At 46.6% G+C, this 22,500-nt stretch overlaps 1 protein-coding gene across 3 annotated transcripts in view; it reads left to right on the top strand.

The window, feature by feature from the left end:
- Positions 1–6,111: 6,111 nt before the first annotated feature.
- Positions 6,112–22,500, top strand: part of fgf12a (fibroblast growth factor 12a) — a gene marked incomplete at its 5' end in the record, with an annotated part of 24,139 nt that continues 7,750 nt past the window's right edge. The window contains 4 exons of one of the 3 annotated variants that reach the window (XM_080010635.1): positions 12,879–13,074; positions 14,577–14,624; positions 18,298–18,408; positions 22,125–22,228. In XM_080010635.1, the coding sequence (XP_079866761.1) occupies positions 12,879–13,074; positions 14,577–14,624; positions 18,298–18,408; positions 22,125–22,228 (459 nt within the window). Of the gene's footprint in view, positions 6,203–12,878; positions 13,075–14,576; positions 14,625–18,297; positions 18,409–22,124; positions 22,229–22,500 lie in introns of those variants that run through there. The other 2 variants (XM_080010637.1, XM_080010636.1) reach the window with 2 other exon arrangements.

The following is a 22,500-nucleotide window of genomic DNA, read 5'->3' as shown; positions in this document are numbered from 1 at the left end:
CACACTGAGATGGAGTAGGTGTGCACCGGGTGGCGACGCCTGTTTTGAGGTCAGCCGAGGCCTTTACTCTGTCACCTCAAGAGACGGAAGAATTTCATTAGCCGGTACGTTTGGCTGAGTTCAGCGTCTTCTGTTCCCTCCCCTATCCTGAAAGGAAGTGAGTGTGCCCCTTGCACACCCACTAAAACACGCGCGCACACACACACACACACACACACACATACACACACACAATGCTGTCGCTGCCTCTTCATATTTTAAATCTATCATCCCTTTCTCACCCTCCACACTTTTGAAATCCCCGCTCTCTGTAATGCACACCACAGCTCTCTCACACAATCCAGTGCTTGTTTTGGTCTATCTCATGTTTGCACGGCTCCTTGACTCTCTCTCTCTCTCTCTCTCTCTGTCTCTGTCTCTCTCTCTCTCTCTCTCTCTCTCTCTCTCTCTCTCTCTGCCTCTCTTTCTCTCATGAAGCTGTGATGTAAGCCTTCGACTGCACATTTTACACATTTCAGTATAAAAATGTTGTTCACGCTAACCCCCCCAAACTTGAAACGTCAGCAGAGTAGACGACTCTATTGATGCATATTTCTCAGACGGGGCAAACAACAGGCACGGTATTTTTATGTTCTTCCAGAGAAATGTGTGTAAGTTTCGGAACGGTTCATCGGCTTCGCTGAAACTATATGCCACTGGTACGATATGTGAGACGCGGGTCTTTATTCCTGTGTTGTTGTATTCACACCTGATCTCTAACCTCAAGTTTGCAGACTTGCCATTTGGCGACAGGCGGTTTTGGCAGCTTCCTGAATGCAAACACTAACAGTTCTAGAAGGCAGCAGTTTGACAACACAGGGCCTCGCAGGAAATCACAATCCCCTATTTTCAGATCCCTAGTTGCCGTCGGAGGAACTGCGTAGGAATTTCGCACTGCAAATAAATGGGAGAGCTCTTTTTTTTTTCCCCAGCACAACAGGAAAAACTTTGATCAGCTGGACATTTATCACGAATGAAAGTTGAAAAACTCCCTTCCTATAGTGTTTACAAAGTGCAATAAAAAAAAATACACAATTCACTTTGTGTGTATTATAAACCTTTTACACTGAAAAGAGATTTATAAATAGTGAATGTAGTGACATCCAAGGTGAATGTTAACAACGTCATTATAATATATACGTGACTTATTTACTGACCTAAATGTAAATCCGGTCATCCATAAACAACTTGTCAGTCGGAGCGAAACTTGTCGCATGAGTTGAACGTTTTGAACTCATCCCGGAGCCTCGAACGGACGTGGATATTCTGCACCGCAACGCGTCACAGCTTTTTGCGTACGGAGACCGACTCTCCATAGGAATGAATGGGTCGAACAAACTTCCGGTTTTGTTCTTGACGTTCGCTGTATTCGGTGTGAATCAGGCTTTAATGTCTAAAAGCTGCTTTTTCTGCCTTTTATTTTTGGCCGAGCCTTGATAAATCCGTATGAAAGTGACACAGCTCTGGACGTTGACACTCAGCCCGAAGGTTCAGATTTGGACGACCTCAAACGCGGTTATGAACTGCGTTTTGAAATAAATAACAACTTCCAGTCTGCGCTCTGTGCTGTGTCAACTGGAGTCGTGGGAGTGAAATAGTTGTTCAAAACGAAGGTATATGAAATGTGGATATGTGCTTGTGTCTCTGCAGTCAACTCAAATATTTCAGGAGCTGGAGTCTCTGAGTCACCGCTTGACACCGCAATTTGTTTCCAGTTTTAAAATTATGGAAAATTCATAAGGTGCTGTTTTCCAACAACTACACAAATGCAAAGCTTGTCATTTTTGCATTTGTTGCATTTAGATGGTTATTTTTAAATTCTGTATTCACAGCTGTGTAGTAGGCTTCTTGTCCTAATTAACTCCCTATGAAGAGAAATTAGGGCACAAATCGATGCACTGTGAATATACTGAATATAATCCCATTGTTGGTCAGCGGTTACAGCATTGCATGAGCAACATTTCGTCAGAGTCATATTCAAGTCATTTTGTCGCAGACAGATTTTATTTGGAATCACTGTCTTAATGGAAATGAATGTGTTTTCAATCCCGATGTGACGCGTCAGCTTTATCCAGACGCATGTACGGGTGCCCTTACATCCGGCATCGGCTTACAAGGTGAATGCTTTCCGTACCCTCTGTTGACACGTGAACAAGTGAAATGAGAGAGGGCCCACAGTGTCGTTACAGACAGACCTGAGTGGGCTCAAATACAGACAGGACAGGACACGGCCGGTCCTATATACAGATAAGGGTATAAAAGGTGGTGTGATGTGATCATTTTTCTTCTGTGCAAATGACTTGACCACACGTTGCTAAATAAAATTGGGTGGGTATCAGGGTGTTTTGTGATGAGTTGTGTTTTAAATATTTGGCCTTTACGAGTATGTGGGATGATTTCTATAAAGAACTTCAAATGACAGAGTCCGCCCCATCCTCTTCCTTGCTGAACATCCCTCTCTCCCTTTCTCTCTTGGCATAGAAGTGATAGGCTCCGACAGTTGCGAGACTAAGATAAATATGGTGCCATTGCTGTTTCCCTGACTCTGGGTGGAATGCCAGCTATCCCCACCCAGCCGCTTCCCTCTATCCTCTCTGACCTTTTTCTATTTGCATGAATGTTGGTGCTAAGGCATTTTGCTGACTTAAAAAAAAAAATCTCATTTCATGAACACTGTATACATTAAACATTGTATGGTAATAATTACAAAGTAGGGAAATGAATGTAATTTATCAGCCACTGTAAAGTAAGGCTATTCAGATGGAGGATGTATAGAATCATTACGAAATTGTTTGGAAAAGTAATTGAATATGCATATATGCATTGGAGTATTTTACGTGGCTGCCAGGACTACTGTGTCTTATTGTTTGACCAGAATATTGCAGTTATTATTGAGTTCCGGGTTCTGTTGTATGGAGTCCGCAAAGCTTCACTTATTTCACCTCATCAGTCCACCAAAATCTGTTTCTCAAGAAACTTGAGGCGAGAAATAAGCAATCCAGTTGCTGAATCTTCACTCATGTTAGATCTACAAGGACCGACCGTACACTGTTGTTTTTTTAAATACTTACATTTCTATCGTCTGCAGTTTTGTCCCGGACAGTTGGTATTAATTCCTCTTTGATTTGTGCTGGTCTGTGCAGCCAACAGAGCAGTTCCCATGCTTAGCTCTTAGCTTAGCTCCTAGCCAAGCTCTGGGTGGAGTTACTTAGATGGGGGTTAGTTCTAATTCTAAGGAGACCCACTGTGACATTGTCTTTGTAGATACATCTGAATGGATTCAAGATTCAAGATGGCTTGTCGGATGACATGATTTATGACGGATGCAGAAAAACAAAGAAAAACAAAAAAAAAAACCTGACCTGGTTGTCTTGTTTCACAGTTTGTGTGTTAGTAGGCCCGTCAGGGACCCAAATGTATGTGCACAAGCACTGAAAAGGTGAGTTTTTCATAATAGGTCCCCTTTAAATCTCAGTATTGAAATACTTTATGATCTTGCGCCCTCTTGAGGACAAATTGGTCCCAAGCAAAACGGGCAACAGCTGCACCTCTGTCAACCATGGTTGACATCATTATATTTTGTCTTATATTTGAGCTTAACAATAAGGATTAGTCAGATGGTAATTTCGATTTTGACGTTAAGTAAATTTATCAGCCATGCTATAACATAACAATGACAACAATAATAGTAATTAATTAATTGTAATAATACTACTACTACTACTACTACTACTACTACTACTACTACTACTACTACTACTACAAATAATAATAATAATAATAATAATAATTTTAGTAGTAGTAGTAGTAGTGTTTGTATTAATGGGGCTGGACCCCTATTGTCAATGAAAAACTGACGTCAGCAGTCTATGGATGTCATGGATCGTCCGCACTTACAGACAATATGAATAAAATATGTATTTGGGGCAGACCCGAGATGCCATCATCCAAGTTTGATCTAGATCGGTCCATTATTGTGAAATAATTTGGCAAAAAACTATATTTTTTTATAATCGCCGCAACGCACACTCATGTGAGAATGATGAGCAACCGGTTCCTCACCAACATGGTGGCATGTGCAGATGTACAGTAACTGACATCAGACCTTTATGGATGTCATGGATCCGATGAACCCACAGACAATCTGAAAAACATTTGTATCCAGGGCAGGTCCAACATGGCGTTTTTCGACTTTCATCCAGATCGGCGATTCAATAGTGTAGATGGAGTTTGTGATCAACAATCGCAACCTCACCAAGATGGCGGCACAGAGCATACATGTGCAAGTTGAGCGAGTACACAGATCACGTGATAGCAGTGCAGTCTAGTGACACGCAGATACAGTTGCGATTTGACTTTAACTAAATGAATATAAGATATAAACTCAAAGCGTAGCGTATTAAATGTCATAAATATATATGCTTCTTCAGACAACTGACACGCAATACACAGACACACAAAGATACACAAAAATAAAAATCCAATAACAATAACAACAACACTGTCAACATTTGTATACATTCCAGAGATGTACATAACACAAAGAACATGCATTAATCATGTACGTGTTTTGAAATATTTTCATTTTTGTTTTTGGGTTCCGTTACACATGCCTCAAAGATTTGTTACAATGTAAAACAAAAATGTGTAGCCCACTACACACAATTTATTTAATTATATATAGTTTACAATTGAAGTCAGTTAAACCTACCACATACCTTAGTTTTATTTATATATAGGTTTATAAAATAAACTATTATTGTGAAGGCAGTTTCCTGTTGATTTACAAAGTGTCATAAAATAATTCCGTTCCCCAAAATGGATGAATAATTCTGATAAATAATCGTGCACACAATATTGAGGAAAATAATCGTGCTAATCATTGAAGCCGTAATCATTCCTAATGCAGCCTTACTTCAGAATCATACACACCGTTAGTCGCGGCGTCGGAAACCCAACCACGACGGCAAACACCCCCCGTTTATAGAATTACATTGTAACCTTGGCGGAAACGAATGAATTTCTGCAATCACAAAACACACCCGAACAGTGAACCAAAGCACACTCTTCCATTGAACTTTAACGAGGGGCCGACTGCCCTCGACCCCACGTATTGCTGCCTATAAATTATCATCATAATTATTAAAATACAATGCCATCTCACTTCTTTTCTTACTTTTCTTTTCATTTTTCTCTTCTCTTCCTTTCTTTTCTTTTCCCTTCTTTCTTTCTTGTTTTATTTTCTGAACATTTAACCCCCTGAATTCTCGACCCGCTTGCCGGAGCACCCGCTGACCGCAGTGTGCGCACTGAACTTGCACCCGTCGGGTCCGTATTGACTTCCGTGCACCGAGAAGCGCCGTTTGTCTTTAAACCGCGGGGCTGCAGGTGACGTAGGCTGCGCGTTGTCCGTGTGCTCTCGGCGGATCAGCGGAACAATTGGCCCTGAGGGTCCGAACAACTGATACAACCCGGAGTGTCAGCTCCGCATTGCCTCACCCGTGGCCGGCCCCGACACTTCGCCCTGCAGTTTAACTTTGGCGTGCACGCCGCCTGCCTCTCTCTCTCTCTCTCTCTCTCTCTCTCTCTCTCTCTCTCTCTCTCTCTCTCTCTCTCTCTCCCCCTCTCTCTCTCTCTCAACCCCCCTCTCGCTCCCGTTCCACTTCTCTCTCTTGCTCTCTCTCTCTCTCGCTCTCTCTCCCCTCCTCCCTCTCTCTCCTCTTCTGCCGTTACGTCCGCTGCTGGTGAACACGCACAGACAGGCGATGTACAATTAAGAGCAGATTCTCACGTCCTTGCACTGTCTGTCGTGGCGGAGGGAAGCGCCGTGACCGCCGGCGGAACGCGGAAAGCAGCGCGACGGAGGAAAAACAAGTCGCGATGCCTGGTTTTGGCGTTCTGTGTCCCGCAGACTGTGATGCCCTTCCGGCGTTGTGAGGGGCTGATGTGAGCCCACATACGGAGAGCTGGCTGCTACAGTCGAGCTGGCTACGCCATGCTACCTGACCCTGCTGTGTTGCGATATAGCGCTGTGTTGCTCGGATTGAGGAAGGCTCCCACCAACCCAAATCAATGAGGATTCTGAGGCCATTCCTTCAGAAAGGAGCGCATATGCTGCAGTGTTTCTGTGGACAACGATCGAAGTCGACCACTATCAACAACGGTGAGAGAACAAAACACACAGCACCCCGCAGCGCATAGACACCATGCTTTCCGGGAAGGGGGGTGGGGGGGGGGTGGGTGTCTTATCGGGGGTCTTGAGTGTGTGTGGGTTACATGCAGTAGGGGATCATCTGGTGCTCCTCATACCTGTCCCGAGTTTTGTCTTTGGAGAGCTCGGCGCAGTGACGGCGCGGCTCCTCATCCCTGCACTACTACAGGGAGAGAGAGCACAAACACGTTGCCAGAGACTGAGCTATTTGCAGACAAACACGGTAGATCGCTGCATCTAAAAGCAGACCGAAAGGACAACCACCGATGCAGGGATTAAGTGTTAAGGGCCCCGCACGTTAGCGTCAGGCCCCTAAATGAAGCACCGCGGATAGCGCCATGGCAGGTTAATTGACGCCCCCACAACCAAGTTTCAGCACCACGGAAAGCGCCACACCAGGTAGACCTCAACCCCACAACCAAGTTTCAGCACCACGGACAGCGCCACACCAGCTCGACCTCAACACCCATCCCAGTTTCAGGGACACATAAAGGAGCAATAGAAACTTTTTTGTTTTTACTTATCATTATGAAGTTAATGTTGATTGCACAGTGTAATGGCTATGGAATAATGAAACCATCTGCGTTTAGATTGGTTCCCTATAAGCCACGATATCACTATGAATTCAGACTGCCACCAGGTACGAATCCCCGGGAAAGCGAGCGATTTGCGGCCGTGCATCACAGGAAGTGTGTCAACCGACGTGCAACAATTAGCCGGAATGGCGGATTTCAACGACTCATTGAAATCTGTCGAGAAATGTAGGCATTATGGTGCTTTATATCCAGAAAAACTGCCGCTCCCCCATTTACTTGCATTTGTTTACAGGCCAGTCTTAACCATTCCAAAATGTTGGCAACGTTGATGAAGCATTCAAAGCAGCATCTATGTATATATGTCTATGGCTAAATAAAAAATAAACAAAAATCTTGTCCATATCAATTTACCTCTTCAGTGAACATGCTTCTTTCTTCTCACTTATTTCAGAAGTGGTGTCGATCATTTACACGGAGCACACCGAGTGATCGCAAAGTGATCCGATTGTCTATGGGACAGCGGCACAAAAGTTGTCTATTGCTCCGTTAACCCTGTTCTAACCCATAGCAGGTATTTTTTAAACTTACCCATCCATGTTTCAGCACCCAGGACAGTGCCATAGCAGGTAGACGTCAACACCCACCCCAGTTTCAGCACAATGGACAGCATCATGTCAGATATACTTCAATCGCCCCATGCAAGTTTCAGCACCATGGACACCTTACCCTAAACCAACCCATAGCAGGTGTACTTCAACCACCCCCATCTTGGTTTCAGGAACTTAAGGTTTCAAACACATATACTGATCTCTTGTGCTCTATTCCCTGTACATGCAAAATGTTTGGTGAGTGTATAACAACAAAAAAAACAAAACTATTTTGTATTATAAAAGAAAACACTCGGCAGTGGCAAGAGGGAAGCTTCCTGTCGCACAATACACACACATGCTCACCATTGTTGGCAATGTGTCGAAGATGCCCGTCATTTCCCAAACTCCTGCCTTAGCGCTGTACTCAATGGCTGTTGTTGAATACCAACCCCAAAAAGAGTCCCCATACGTTAAACACACCATTAAAATGTATTTTTCTCCCGTTTGAAATTAGCTGGTGTTTTACAAGGAGATGTGGAAATAGCTGTTTTCTGTCTCCTCGAACCACTTACATAGGACCTCCACTGCGTTCACTTCAAGCAGCTCTCAGATTCAGGGCAGAGACAATTAGAAACTCCATTAAGCACAGTTGATTCCTGTGGGGTGCTTGGACCAAAAGCAGCGTGTGCGCTGGGACCTCTAGGACCTGGCTACACTGAATGATCACCTACATGCTCCTTGTATCCCCGCACAGTCTGAACTTTATGACATGACTTAGTCCCATTATTAATGAGCTCCAGCATGCAGTCGATGTTGTTGTAAAACATAAACAAACAGCAGATACCTTTCAAGTTGTCTAAGTTGGTGTGAATACGACTGTACTGTTGTCTTTGAAATTGTGCTTTAAGTTGATCTTTTTTGTTTACTTTTTATTTTGTGCTTATACTTTTAGAGCTTTAAAGAGAAAATTGTGTCCTACTGTTGGGGTAAGTAAATGAAGTCAGGTCACAAAGGCATTACTTTATGCCTTTTGGACTTTAACATGGCGATGCCTTGCTTGTGAGCAATGAATATGTATGATCTGTAAACTCTCCATTTCTTATATCATTCTGATAAGCCGTCTGACATTGCAGTACTCAATGAAACTCTTTGGAGGGAACATTAGAAGGGAGCAGTGAACAAATGAACTCAGTGCCCCACTGACTTCACACCCGGAGGAATGTGAAGACTTGACCTTATACAGGCTGAGGCCCAGACTCTACTTCTCTGCAATGGTTAATATAAGCTTTATGCCCGGCATCGTTCACCATTGTGCGGAGTTCGGCCTGTGGTTTTGGGTGTTGTGATGCAGGAACAGCAGAACACGGTGTTGCTTTGTGACAGGCCAAAATCAGCTCCCAGGGATTTTGTCGTGTAAGGCTCTTTACGAGACTTAAACGTTTGCACCTCTCTTCCTCTGTGGTGTCAAAGCTTGCACCTGCATGTGTTTTGCGATAACAAGAGTTAGCATGGAAGGAGAACTTGAATGAATAAGAAAAAAAGATCTGCGTGTATATGCAGTATTTCTGTGAGTTTATTCACTGAGATATTGAGTTAATTCGTACATTGGTTGTGGTACTTATTTATAAACTATTTGTGACATATGAATCAAAATGATGTCATTATGGTAGGGTAAAAAATCCTGTACAATTAGTTACTGTTGGTGATATTTAGTCAAACACTTTAACACTGACAATGTTAGAGATAGATCATACAGATGTTTGCCTTTGACCCATTAGAATCAATATGAGTAGGGTGTTAATGGTTGCATCATTGTGCAAGATGATTGATGCAAGTTGTGCAAGAAAAAACCTATACTATAATGTAAAAAAGTTATAATATGTTGGAATAATAATAATATAATAATGAGTGAATAATAAGCAGTAATCCCAAGCTTATCTTGGCATTTTGAGCCAATACAAAGCGAGTTAATAATATTTGTTTTCATTGCATCATTCTTTCTCAGTGCCATTTCAGCTCTTGTTTAACTACATCCTCGGGATGTAGGATCAGAGTTTACTTGTTTATTTGACATGAGAACATTTTAAGTAGTTTCTTCTCAGTGAATAGATTTCGAGGGTATCCGTTGTTGCGCCGTGGTGTGAGGGAGATTAGAAGGTAAATTGCACCGACTTTGCTCTGGAAAGTTTCGTGGTGCACTATTTGTTTGTTCCACAAGGGGTCAGTGGACATAAAGAAATCCAACCCAGTTGTGGCGCATAGCGGATTGTCGCTGAAGTGTGATGGGGTCATTATGGGGTTTTTTTTCCTTTTCTTTTGTTTTGTCTTTACAATGTTGTGGGCATTTTTGTGCGTTGCAATTTAAATGTGAAAACCAAACAGACATAGATACATAGATACCCCCCCCACACACACACACACGCACACTCAATGCAATTACATGCATACGCATAACCATGACAATTATTTAACCATAAATAACATGAAATCCAACTCCACTTTGTTTTATCAAAACAGTTTATCTCGGAATATTGTTTTTTTTTGTTTGTTTGTTTTTACGCATACATACGTACATGTGAAAGAAAGCATGCCGCTACTTCGCTGGTTCACAATGTATTGCAGTACAATATTTAGCAGGTTAAAAGTACAATTGCCACGCCCGGTTTTTAATCACCTGTGGACACTGGTGCGGCAGCACAAAGTGCACATGAGTTGTCCTGGCTTTTCTAGGTGACACACACACTGGGGCAGGCGCTCATTGGGGGCTCGTGTACCGTCCGCAGGTAAAGATCCACAGTACACATGCACGCATGGGCTCCGTCCACGAAACCTCCGCTCATCATTGCTCAGAGGTATCTGCTGCTACCCTGATGTTGAGCTCCCTATCCACGGAGCGGCATGTCACACTGCTTCACGGCACTCTTCTTCCGTCTTCTTCTTTTTTTTTTTTGTTCTTCTTTCGGCTGCTGCCAGGGGGGGTCACTGTGGAAATGATCAACGGAGCCATATGGGATTCGTGATCGATCAAACTCTTTTCCCCCAGAGATGGAATAGGCCACTTCTCGCACACACTCGCGATTAAAATATGGAAGTGGATCAGAATTCCCCCCACACTTGTTTCCGTCGTCTCTTACTCACTTTGCCCCCCTCTCTGTCTTTCTCTCTCTCTCTGTCTCTCTCTTTATCCCTCCCTATCTTTCTCTCTCTCTTTCTATCTCTCTTTCTCCCTCTCCATCTGTCTCTCTCTATATATCGCTCTCTCTCTCTCTTTCTATCTCTCTCTTTCTCCCTTCTTATCTTTCTTTCTCCCCCCCCCCCCCCTCTCTCTCTCTCACACTTTTTCTATCTTCCGCACGCACGGCACTTACGCCCGTTATTTTATGCACTTACATAAGGGGTCTGACAGGGAGTGGGAGTCGAGGGAGACGCTTCCTTCCTTTTTCCTCCTCCACAGTTTGGAAGGTGCGGGCTGTGGATGTGAACAAGCCTCTAAATGTTTCATGCCGTTTCATCACGGGGAAGAGACGGAGACAGCGAGAGAGAGAGAGAGAGAGAGAGAGAGAGAGAGAGAGGGAGGGGGGGGAGTCTCTGTGAGGAAGACTCACGTGGTCTTCCTCCCACAGACGTGGTCGTGGGCACACACACACACACACACACACACACACACACACACACACACACACACACACACACACACACACACACACAGGTAATGCGGTGCAGTATTAGGTTCTGGAGTTGGCTCTCAGCTGCCACGTGGGCAGTTTTCCAAGCTTCGTGTGCGTGTGCGTGTGTGTGTGTGTGTGTGTGTCTGTGTGTGTGTGTGTGTGTGTGTGTGTGTGTGTGTGTGTGTGTGTGTGTATATCAATGGTTCCACATTTCTCTACTCGTAACAACACCTCTAATAAATAACGGCGCTGTGCTCCAAACAAGAAATGATCTGAATGATGATCACTAATTCCTGCATGTCCCCCCCCCCTATGCTCTGCCTAACGGTGTCAAGGAGACGGTGCATTACATTATTGTGCCCGTAATTGGTCCGTTTCAAACGATCGAATATAATTTATTGTGTCAAAAGCTGCATCGGGCTTTTCGCGCAGCCTACTATTTCAACACCCAGCGACGCGGTCCTCCCTTGAATGAAGTCTGGATTAGCCATGTGACTGAAGGAAGCCGTTGCAATGTTAATGCACCTGGCATGTGCGCTGCACTCATCTATCGCTTTTCTTTTAATGCGACCACCCATCCACCACTGTTAAACACTGGAGATCTCCTAATCCGAACCTCAATCACGTATGATTGCGTAGAGGGGGGGGGGGGGGGGGGGGGTAGAGAGAGAGAGAGAGAGAGAGAGAGAGAGAGAGAGGGAGGGGGGGGGGGGGGTAAGAGAGAAATTACACCAGAGCCCATTCACCGGTTGTCGGCGAGAACACCTGGCAGCATCCTTTTGGGGGCTAAATCAGCCTAAATCATCCGAGCGGCTGCGCTTTCCCTGCAGCAACACGCGCTTTTTTTGGGCGTTTCAACTTTGCATTGAAACTGATCGGGATTCAGTTCTGACACCAGCCACACCAACACCACCACCACCACCACCACCACCACCACCACCAGACCTGAAACAGCGACACCGCTTGCTGCATCCTCGCAGAGGCTGCGTTTTTTTTTTTTTTGGGGGGGGGGGGGGGGGGAGCCGGGGCGAGCCTGCGCGCCGCTGTCGGGCACCTTGTTTATTTCTCGGCGCACGCCCGCTGGACGTCTCCCCCTGCGTGCGAGTCGCGAGTGTGCGCGGACCCGGCGATTCCCCGCGCCGCGGCCGATCCGATGGCCTGAAAAGTTGCGTCCGGCTCCGGGTCCACGAAGCCAGGTGGTCGCGCGCCGCGGGTGCCGATGAGGATTTACACCGAGAGGACGGCGGCGGTGCGCGAGACGGACGTGACGCCGTTCACCTGGAATACCTGTGCGCGCACACCCCAGTGACAGGCAGCCGCGCGCGTTAAACACCGGTTGCGTGTTCTCTCGACATGGCAACACGGGCTGTAGCCTGTGGGGTTGTTTTTTTTTTTATTTATTTTTTTTTTACGTGTGAAATCGATCCGTGCTGATTTTTGAGGCTGATTTCCGCGCACGAACCGTACCTGGACGCTGAGGACGGTGACGCTCCGGGCGCAATGATGCTCTGGACCCGGAGGATTTTCTTAAACGGGGTGGATTTCAGGATGACATTTGGCTGAACACACCAGCGGGACACCCCCCCCTTCCCCCCTCCCCCCTTGCCCGCCCCAAAAATAAAAGACAAAAAAACATCCGTTTTTTATTTATTTTATTTTTTCCCTTTTTGCGACAAAGGAACTGCACCACCGACCAGGAACCGACCTCCGGCGCCTCACTTCAGACTCCCGGTTTCGGGTTCGTGTTCGGTTCGGTTCGGCTCGGACCTCCAGGGGGAGAGGAGGATAGAGAGAGAGAGAGAGAGAGAGAGAGGGGGGAGAGAGGGAGAGAGAGATGGCTGCGATCGCCTCCTCCCTGATCCGCCAGAAACGCCAGGCGAGGGAGTCGAACAGCGACCGGGTCTCCACCTCCAAGCGTCGACCGAGTCCCAGCAAAGACCCCCGCTCCCTCTGCGAGAGGCATTTTTTGGGGGTCTTCAGTAAGGTCCGCTTCTGCAGCGGCAAGAAAAGACCCGTTCGGCGGCGACCAGGTCAGTATACTGTAGTGTTTTATTTTTCTTTTGTTTTCTTTAGTTTTTTTTTGTTTTTTTTTTGGTGTGTGTTTGTGGTGTATGGAGGGGTCCCGATGCACATACCCCCCCCGCCCCCCCACACCCCCACCCCCACCCCCACCCCCCCGACGTCACTGCAGTCAGTGTTCAATCTGAGCCGGAGGAGAGGTGGGTTTTCTGGAGAGGAACAAAACATTCCCCCATAACCCACCTGTTCCATGAGGCCCATAAGGTTCTGTCGATCCACATCCCAGACCCCCCCACATCCCGATATGAACAGCCCTATTATGTATGTTGTGACGTTGTCCATTATTAATGTGGTATTACAACCATTGCTGGCATCGGGCATAAGGTGAAAGCCTGAATACACCCACTTTTTCATCCTCATCTTCAATTTGACTCGAGTGATTATGGCTGCTTTCAATTGCCTAATTTAATATTAATGCAGATTGGCGGGGGTGTTGAGGGCAGTTAAGTTGCGCTGCAGTGCACCAAAGCTCTTTTTCAGATTAAATGTTTTAAATGTTTATTGCAGAGAGGGAGCTTTGCTGCAGTGAACGGAGCGAGCTTTAGTGATTAAGAGCTCCTCCGCTTGTATTGATGGACATAGACTCGGTGCCTACTACTCTGTGGTACTGTAGCCCCCCCCCCCCCCCCCCACACCCCCACCCCCGCCCCCTCCGCCCCCTCCGCCTTCTTACCCCCTTCGCTTCTGATGCACAGACAGCGAGCGAATGGTGCAAATCACTGTTCCCTGTAAGCAGACAGTCCCATCAGGAGACGGGCAACAAGCACACCCACCCAGCAGACAGACAGACAGACAGACAGACAGACAGACAGACAGACAGACAGAGAAACAGACGAAAGGGTAGACGGACAGAAAAGGACAGACGGCCAGAAACACAGACAGTCAGAGAGACAGTGACACGCACATGCAGACAGACCGACAGGCCGTCCGAAGAAAAGAGAAAATAATGTCAGCCAGACAGATAGACATGAAGCAGTGACGGACACAGACAGGCATGCAGGGAGAGGGGGATGCAAAAACCCGAGATCCTGCGGACAGAGACCGACAAATATTCCCAGCGACGGACCTGAGGTTCCTGTCTCTATCTAGCATAGACTGAGAGACAGACGGACAGACATGCACAGACCGTAAGTGAGACAATGAGACAGAGCCATGTCCGTCTCATTGTCTCCCTTACTGTCTGTCAGCAAGTGAGACAAGCCTAGTGACGTCAAATGACGTCAGCTAGACAAAGTCACGCAGAGACGAGGGGGCCCGAGAGACAGCACGGACGAACCCCGAAGGCAGAGGGACCGACAGATTCTGTGTGCACCCTGACTCTCATCACCCTTTTCTATATGCACTGATGATTTCTCATGAGTATATTTGCATATATAAATAGCCAATACTCTGGACAGCAATGAATTCTGCCTGTTAAAAGACTGTTGTTTCTCCCTTCTGTCCCCCGCGTAAGATGCACCCTCCAAACCTCCACAGGTGTCCCGTAAGGGCTGCAGGCTAGGTCAGTAGCTCAGCCTCCATTCGTGTGTGCCGTGTTCCTCTTCTCGTCTTCCACTCCATCCCGTGCCCATGTCAATGCCCCTCGGCCAGGGAGGGGGGGGGGGGGGGTGTGGCAGGCGGGGTGGGGTGGGGTGGGGCGGGGCGGGGTCTCCAAGGGATGCGGATGGGGAGAGAGAGACGGAGAAAGGGAAATGGATGAAATGGGAGTTTGTGTCTGACAGGCCGGCGAACCCTCTCCCTGCTGAATCGTACCGTTTCCTTCATTCTTCCTCGTGTTTATGTGTGTGTGTGTGTGTGTGTGTGTGTGTGTGTGTGTGTGTTTGGCTTCTTTCAATTTTCAAACCAAGCTCTTATTTCCTTTTCTATTTCCTTGTGTAGCCGAAGCTCTTTCTCAGCTCTCCCAGTTGTCTTCCTGCTCTTTATCCTCGTCTCCTCGACTCTGCCTTTTCCTCATTTTGTTCCCCTCTCGTTCTATTTTGTCAGTCCGTGTTGGGCTTTATTCTCTCCCTCTGTTCTGCCCCTGTGGTGTCTTAACTGTGGGCTTTTTGGGGCGGGGTGGGGTGGGGCGGGGTATGTTCCTCGACATAGTTTGTCTACTTCCTCTGTCCGATGTGTCGAAATGTATCAGCAGAGGTGACCATTCACCATTTCACGGTCATAAAGCCATTTGTCGATGTTTCTAAATGTTTATGTCCCTTTACGTGCGGGAAAGGTATGAAGTGTTGTTTGCATTTGGATGTCTCACCGGAGATCATCGCCCCGCACATGAGGGGAAGGTTTTTCTGAGAGCTGCGAACGCAGGCAGTCAGGTCTGGCGTTTTTTAACCTGAGTTCTGCTTAACACGTTAAAAACGGTGTTTTCTGTAATACTCAGGCACATCTACAAGCATGCACACACACACACACACACACACACACACACACAAGCGCTCTTACCGCTGATGGATGACGGAGAAGGGCCTGTCCCAGGAATTGATGGCTCAACCGCAGTAGGTGAGTTGTAGACCTGATGGCCGGGATGATGTACGGCTGATCGGCCGTGGACCGGCTCTGTTCGGAGGTCACTGCTCGGGCGTAAGACGTGCATGAAGCTCCTCTCCTTCACACTCCGGGCTACGGTCTCAATAAAATGCTTTGATTGAGCGCCTAAAATCTGTTAATGTTGTTGACTGCATAAATCAGTTGCATAAATCAAATGTAATATGACGTTTTTTTTCCATTACAGTTTACGGTGAATTAGCTGTTGAATTGAATTCAGTTTGTGTGGCTCGAGATGTTCCCAAAAAGGATTTTCTGTAGCTAAAACCATTTTGCCGGAATAAACTGATGGCATAATGCCAGATGGTATCTTAATAACCAGCTAACTAATTTCATATAAAGGAGCAACAACTGAACAGCCATAATGAACTAAGAGAGCAGAGGAGTGTAGTGTTTCTAGCACTTTCCTTTGTATGCAGATAGTTCAGATAGTTTGAGATTATGTGAAGGTCAAATGAATGTGGTTAAATGATAACGGCGTGATTGTAAATTTTGATTGGTCAGCTGGTGATCATGGCATTATTGGCCGTAAATGTACTTCAAGCAACACTTAGCTGCTAGGGGCTTTGGAATTCCACTCAGAAGGTGGTGACAGGGGTTAGCGGGAAAGAATCCTGGGAAGTTCTGCATCACTTTACTTTTAAGTGTGCACGCGCACTTTCCCTCCCCCGGGAGTGGATCAAGTTTTTTTTTTTTAAACGCCAAACTGATTAATTTTGCAGATCAGCAAGCTAGGCTCAATTTAACATACTTTTTGGGCACGGGTTTGAGTGAAATCCGTTTATTTTATTTTATTTTATTTTTTTGGAAAAAGGCCTGCCATGTATCACAAAGGGGCGGTTTCGCAGACGGGGTTCCATCTCAATCAGGACTAAGTTTAGGTTTGAGCTTAGTCCAGATGATCCATTTCCTCCTTTACCAAGCTCCACCTGGAGGCCCACGTCCATTGATCCAAAGATAAACCTCTGGCCAGCTTTAATTCAGGCCTTCACTTAGACCTAGATTAGCTCTTCCTTCTGGAAATCAGATTTTTTAAACCAAGGCTCGGGCGAGTCTCCGACTATTTGTAAAGCGTGACTGAGAAAGGCCATTTCAGTTAGTCCAGATCAAAGTGTAGACTTAGGCCTGATCTGTTTCTGAGAAACCGCCACAGGGAATTGTATCGGCATAGGATTGACGGATTGAATGGAGACTTCATTCAGACCGAAGCCTTTTAAAGTTAGCTCGAATCCTTGAGTTCATTTGACTTTTTTTTCAGGCAAACAATAAAGGATCTCAACCGTCTGGAGTTCCGTGTGGCGCTTTTGTTTTTCGAACTGCAACGAGGACATTTCCAGTCACTCGGCAACTGCAAAACAAAGGCCCCCCCCCCCCTCCGTAGCGAGCTGAAGCTGTCATTGTTCCCAGCAAACCTCCACAAAGACGCGACCTCTGCAAAGTCCTATTATCCTCCCGCTTTTCTCACTGTATCTCTCCTCTCCCCCCCGAACCCAAAGCGGTTTCCGTATCGCCGAAGCGTTTTTGACAGCGAGATTGACAAACGGCGCAGAGCCGCCGCTGAAGGGCTGTTTTATTCCGCCGATTGATCGAAAGTGTCTGTTCTCCGGCCCCCGTGTTACGCGTAGCCACCAGACTTGTGGTTCGAGTGTTTTTTTTCACACCGATACGCCGTTTCCCCGGTATCGACTTGGGGCGGAGGAGCCTCCGTCGCCCCGAGCTTATATACTTGGGGCCATCTGCTCCGACCAAAGTGTGAAGCGCTTCCCGCAGCACCCTGGCACGCTGCCAGGTGTCACTGTCATAAGTTGGAGGTCAAGCCAGGGGTATTGGAGTGGGGAGGGGGGAGACAAACTTTGGGCCGGCGCTCACTCTAGGTCAAACTGTGGCATCAGGTGGACCAACATTTAAAAATGATTCGGGAACACAAAACAAAATCACCCGCAAAATATCGTATGAACAAAACGAAGGAAACTTTGCTACAGGAGTTCGGTTCAAGATGGAGATTTAGTGCCGTGGCATGATATTAAGCTGTTATGGATTTTCTGCCGCGGTGTACACGTCAAAAAAGGCAAAGTCAGCCGTTGACCTTTTTTTTTTTTCCTGGTGTAATGGATTAAAAAAAAAAAAAAAAGGCAAACCTTCCGCCACATTGTTGAATTTATTCATTTGGAGGGCAGTTGTGGAAAATGGCTGACGATAAGATCACCTTGAGTATGTTGATAGTTATTACACAGTTATTACACATTTTAACTGTCTGTTTCCAAATAAAATGATGTGATTTTTAAACTGTGTGCTTTCTTTCTGGATGACCTCGGACCTCAGTTAAGACTTTCGCGTGTGCGTTAATTCTGTGGGGAATGGTCATAAAAACGTATTATTGCTTGTACGGCTGATGCGCCTAAGTGTGTTTTTTTAGTCATCACCATGAGAATATTGTTCTGATATATGCTTTGTGGGGTGGGACTTTGGCTGGGCCAATGGTCTGTGTGTGTGTTTGTGTGTGTGTGTGTGTGTGTGTGTATCTTTGCCTCTGAGTGTGTGGGTGTGTGTGTGTGTGTGTGTGTGTGTGTGTGTGTGTGTGTGCGTGTGTGTGTGTGTGTGTGTGTGGTTGTGTGTGTGTGTGTGTGTTGTTTCAGAGCCACAGCTGAAAGGCATTGTGACGCGACTGTTCAGCCAGCAGGGCTTCTACCTGCAGATGCAGCCAGATGGAACCATCGACGGCAGTAAAGACGAGAACAGCGACAACAGTGAGTAGAGAGTGGTGTAGAATACAACTCCCAGCATGCAGCATTTAACGCAGATGAGTCACCGGGTTACATAAGGCATGACACATTTTGCGCGCCGTGTGTTTCAAACCAGTTACAGTACTTATATAACATATATAGGTTATTCCTTCATTCTAATCCCCGCCTTCCAACGAGTTAAATTTTGATAGTTAAATAAAATCGCATGGATTAAAGCGTCGAGATGTGAAACCATAACGATGTGCCGTAAATCAATTCCATGCTGATATGAATCCATGGTAGCGCGCGCTATTAAAACACATATGTCTGTGATGAATCTAATCCCGGCCGTGGCAGCGAATAAGCGGCCACCCTTTCAGTTTATTAACGCCGTAGTTGTCAATGCCCCATTGTTTTGATTGATTCCGCTGTAAAAAAAAACCATGTACGGTTATGATGGCGGTATTAACCCTCCCGAAACAACCGCAGTTTACGAACGCCGAGTTGAGTTATCATAGTCCCCCCCCCCCCCCAATTCCAGTATTTCCTCGGATGTGGGTCCGTCTCGTGAACAGGTGTGCGCTGGAAGGGAGAACGGCCAGCGGGCGATTAATGATGATGTGACCGGAAGATTTTTCTCGCACCTCTGCCCACTCTGGAGTCAAGCCAGTCAGAGGAGAAAAAACGCCGGTGACCTTTCCCCTCATCTGGAACATTCCACCCATCTCCAAGGAAACAACTAGAGGAAAAAGGGGAAACGTATGTATCGGGATTTGGTTGCTCCATATCCATCGCGCTGGAGGTTTCGGGGAGAACTGCTCCACTCAGTTTTTCCCCAAGAGTTTTTTTTCTTTTCTTTACTGATGGGGGTAGATTTTGGCTTGTTTTATTTTTTTTGGGGGGGGGGGTTCCCCTACCTCTGGGTAATCCTCTGGCAAAGCAGTGCTGCTGGCCTGCAGATGGAGCGCGTCAAATAATTCAGCCCCGAGCAACTAAAAATACACTCTTCTCCGTTTGCGCCCGATGAATAATTCTCTCTATCAGACGCCTCGAGCTCCCACGCGAGGATGCAGGTTGGCGTTGGAAAGAGGAGGCGAAAAAAACTGAAAAAAAACCCACTAAAATAAATTAAAAAAAAACAAAAAAAAAAAACAAAGAGGCGGAGGAAAGGATGTAGAGTCGACGGATCGGGTGGAAAAAGACAGTGAGTGAAAGTGAGAATTGGAGAGTCGGGGTGGAGTGGCGCCGAGTGGAGTGATTGTGAGAAGAGGAAGAAACGTCGAGAAGAAAGCTTAGCATTCAGGCCTGAGCTCACCCATTGATTGCTGCGCTGGATTATTAGAATAATAGATTGCCACCCCCACCCCCCTTGAACCACGCGACCCTGCGACAGGCGCAATAATTGATCTCCGCGATCTGCATACTTACTGTGACCTTAAGCCAGATGCAAGTTTAAATGCTTTTTGAGAATGAACTTACAATGGTTTTCTTTTTGGTTCATCGATTGAGTGACCATGATGAGAAAAGACTCACAGCAGAGTGTGTGTCAGCGGAACTCTTGTAAGAGATATACTTAAAAACACGTCCATCGTTTGAATAGATTAAAAGAAAGTTAATTTGTGAAGTAAAAATCGGCAATTTTTTTTTTTTTTTTAATAGATTGGAATTATTTCAGAATTAATATAGGTTGATGATATTTCATTCACATCCTGTATACGGTCTCAGCATCGGATTTCACGGTCGTCGTGACAGACCGGCAGAATCCCAATGAATTGAAACAAGAAGATCCGTGAAACGCCATTAGAGTAATTAACGTCGGTGTTCAATTTGAGTTGGCGGTCCATAATTTAATCGTCGCCAGTCAATCGCCCGCGGTAATCACCTGCAGGGCTTGAAGCTCCTGAAACTGAAAGAAAAAAGAGAGAAGATATCTCCGGAACCAACAAATTCCACACGCTGGGTGTTCGGACCAAAGTGGCTAAATTAGCCAAATCAGCCACGCAGGAGTTCATTAAAACCTCTTTGCCACAACAATATTTTGGGGAATCTTTTAAGAACTATTCACCATCATTATGGTGAACCTCTACTATATCAAAATAATATTGATATTTTCACTGGAGGGCCGGGTAGAGCATAACAAAACGGAGCGCACACGGGCACACACACACACACACACACACACACACACACACACACACACACACACTTGTCTTTCGTCCATGGATTCATATTTTTGTTCCAGAGAGGTGCCCTTGGCATTTATAGAACAGCCCACTTTTTTGTTTTTCTCCAGAAAGCCTCCCAATTTCCCAACAGGGCCACATTTCTCACATCAAACGCATTCGTTTCACCGGCTGGATTCGCTCGGAGTCGATTACCGCTCCTTTATGGAGGACTTGGCGTTTGGGGGGGGAGGTTGGCTTCTTCTTCTGAATGGTTTAGGACCCGTTTGTCCGGTTTTTGAAAAACGAAGATCCCTGAAAATCTCCCACCTACTCTGCCTCCTCCTACAGAGAGGGGCGTTAAAGGAACGAAGATCATCCCCTGAATAGTTATCAGCTCTTCTCGCCCCACCATTTTCTCAGCCCCCGCCGTAGCGGTTATGAAGGAAAAGAAATGAACCGCTGGTCCCGTAAATTGAAATGCCGGACATTTGGAGCTCCACAAACGACGGCTCGGGTCACTTGTGCAATTTGTTGGCAGGGTAATGAGAAGGCTGGCGGCGGATCATTGCAAACCCCCGGACTCATGCACCCCATTTCATTTCTCTCTTTCCCTCCTGCTCCTCCTACGTGGCCTTCATGCCGAGTCCTTCTCGAGATCTTTTCTCCAGGAAAGCTAGGGTGTGTTTCTATATTGTTGTGGAGTAGACCCCGGGCGGAACAGTTTTATTTAGTCTTAACGCCGAATGATGTGCCGCCGGTCTTTATGGTGACGTGGGTGGTCGGGAGAGAGAGGGAAGTAGTCAGAACCGAAAAGAGATATATACGATCAGAGCTGACTCTGAACACTGATAATGGAATCAGCAAATGGCTTCTTGGCGCGAGAAAATAATGGATGGGTAAAAAAAGGAAGAAAAAAAGAAATAAAAAACATTATGCTGCTAATGGACTAACATTAAGCCCGGGTCCCTCCCTACCTCCGGGCCTGGAGGGTTCATACACCAGCTAAAGCGCCGTGTACCACCTCCCGGGGAAGATTTACGGCCATCGACAAGCGAAAGCAGCGCACTCGATATTTATTGAGTGAAATTGAATCTGCCGGGCCAGCGGACCTGTGCTGGCACGCATACCCCGCCCCCCACACCCCACACCGCACATCCCCCACCCCAACCCCTTAATCCCCGCCAGCTCCCATCGCCACTTACTGTACAATCATCCCAAGCCACGCAGCCAAAATACAGGCTGTGAAGCAATGCGTCGGACGCCTCCGGCTGGAGTTCGACCCGCCCGGCGATGCCCTCACAGTATCGGCTGAGTTGCAGCGGTTTTAGGGTCCTGGTTTTCAAGTCTTCACTTCAAACGCCTTCAAAACCTCCAGCATCACGCTCGAGCTGTTCCGCCTTTCGACCTCCTGTATTATTCATCCGCCGCCCGCCTGCAACAGAACGCCGAGATGAGAAGCGGCCTCGCTGCGATTCTCTCCATCGTCTGCGTTGTATAATCTGCCCGTCTTTCTCACCCAGGTTCTCTCTCGATTGAAACCTCTCTCTCCCTCTCTTTCTTCCTCTCCTTCTGCAGCCCTGTTTAATCTTATTCCTGTGGGTTTGAGAGTGGTGGCCATCCAGGGGATGAAGAGTGGCTTCTACATTGGCATGAATGGCGAGGGCATGCTCTACAGCTCAGTAAGACACACACACACTCCCTTGCAACAGTTTATGTGTGTGTGTGTGTGTGTGTGTGTGTGTGTCTGTGTGTGTGTGTGTGTGTGCCTGTATGTGTGTGTGTGTGTGTGTGTGTGTGTGCCTGTATGTGTGTGTGTGTGTGTGTGTGTGTGTGTGTGTGTGTGTGTGTGTGTGTGTGTGTGTGTGTGTGTGTGTTGTAGTGCGCTTGCGACTCACATTGGAGGTGGCTCATTGGTACATGCTGCGTTTTGTCTCCTTCAATAATCCTTCTC

Source organism: Zeus faber (assembly GCF_960531495.2).
Source record: "Zeus faber genome assembly, chromosome: 12".
In the NCBI taxonomy this organism is placed as follows: domain Eukaryota; kingdom Metazoa; phylum Chordata; class Actinopteri; order Zeiformes; family Zeidae; genus Zeus; species Zeus faber.
This window is presented reverse-complemented; position numbering and strand designations above follow the sequence as displayed.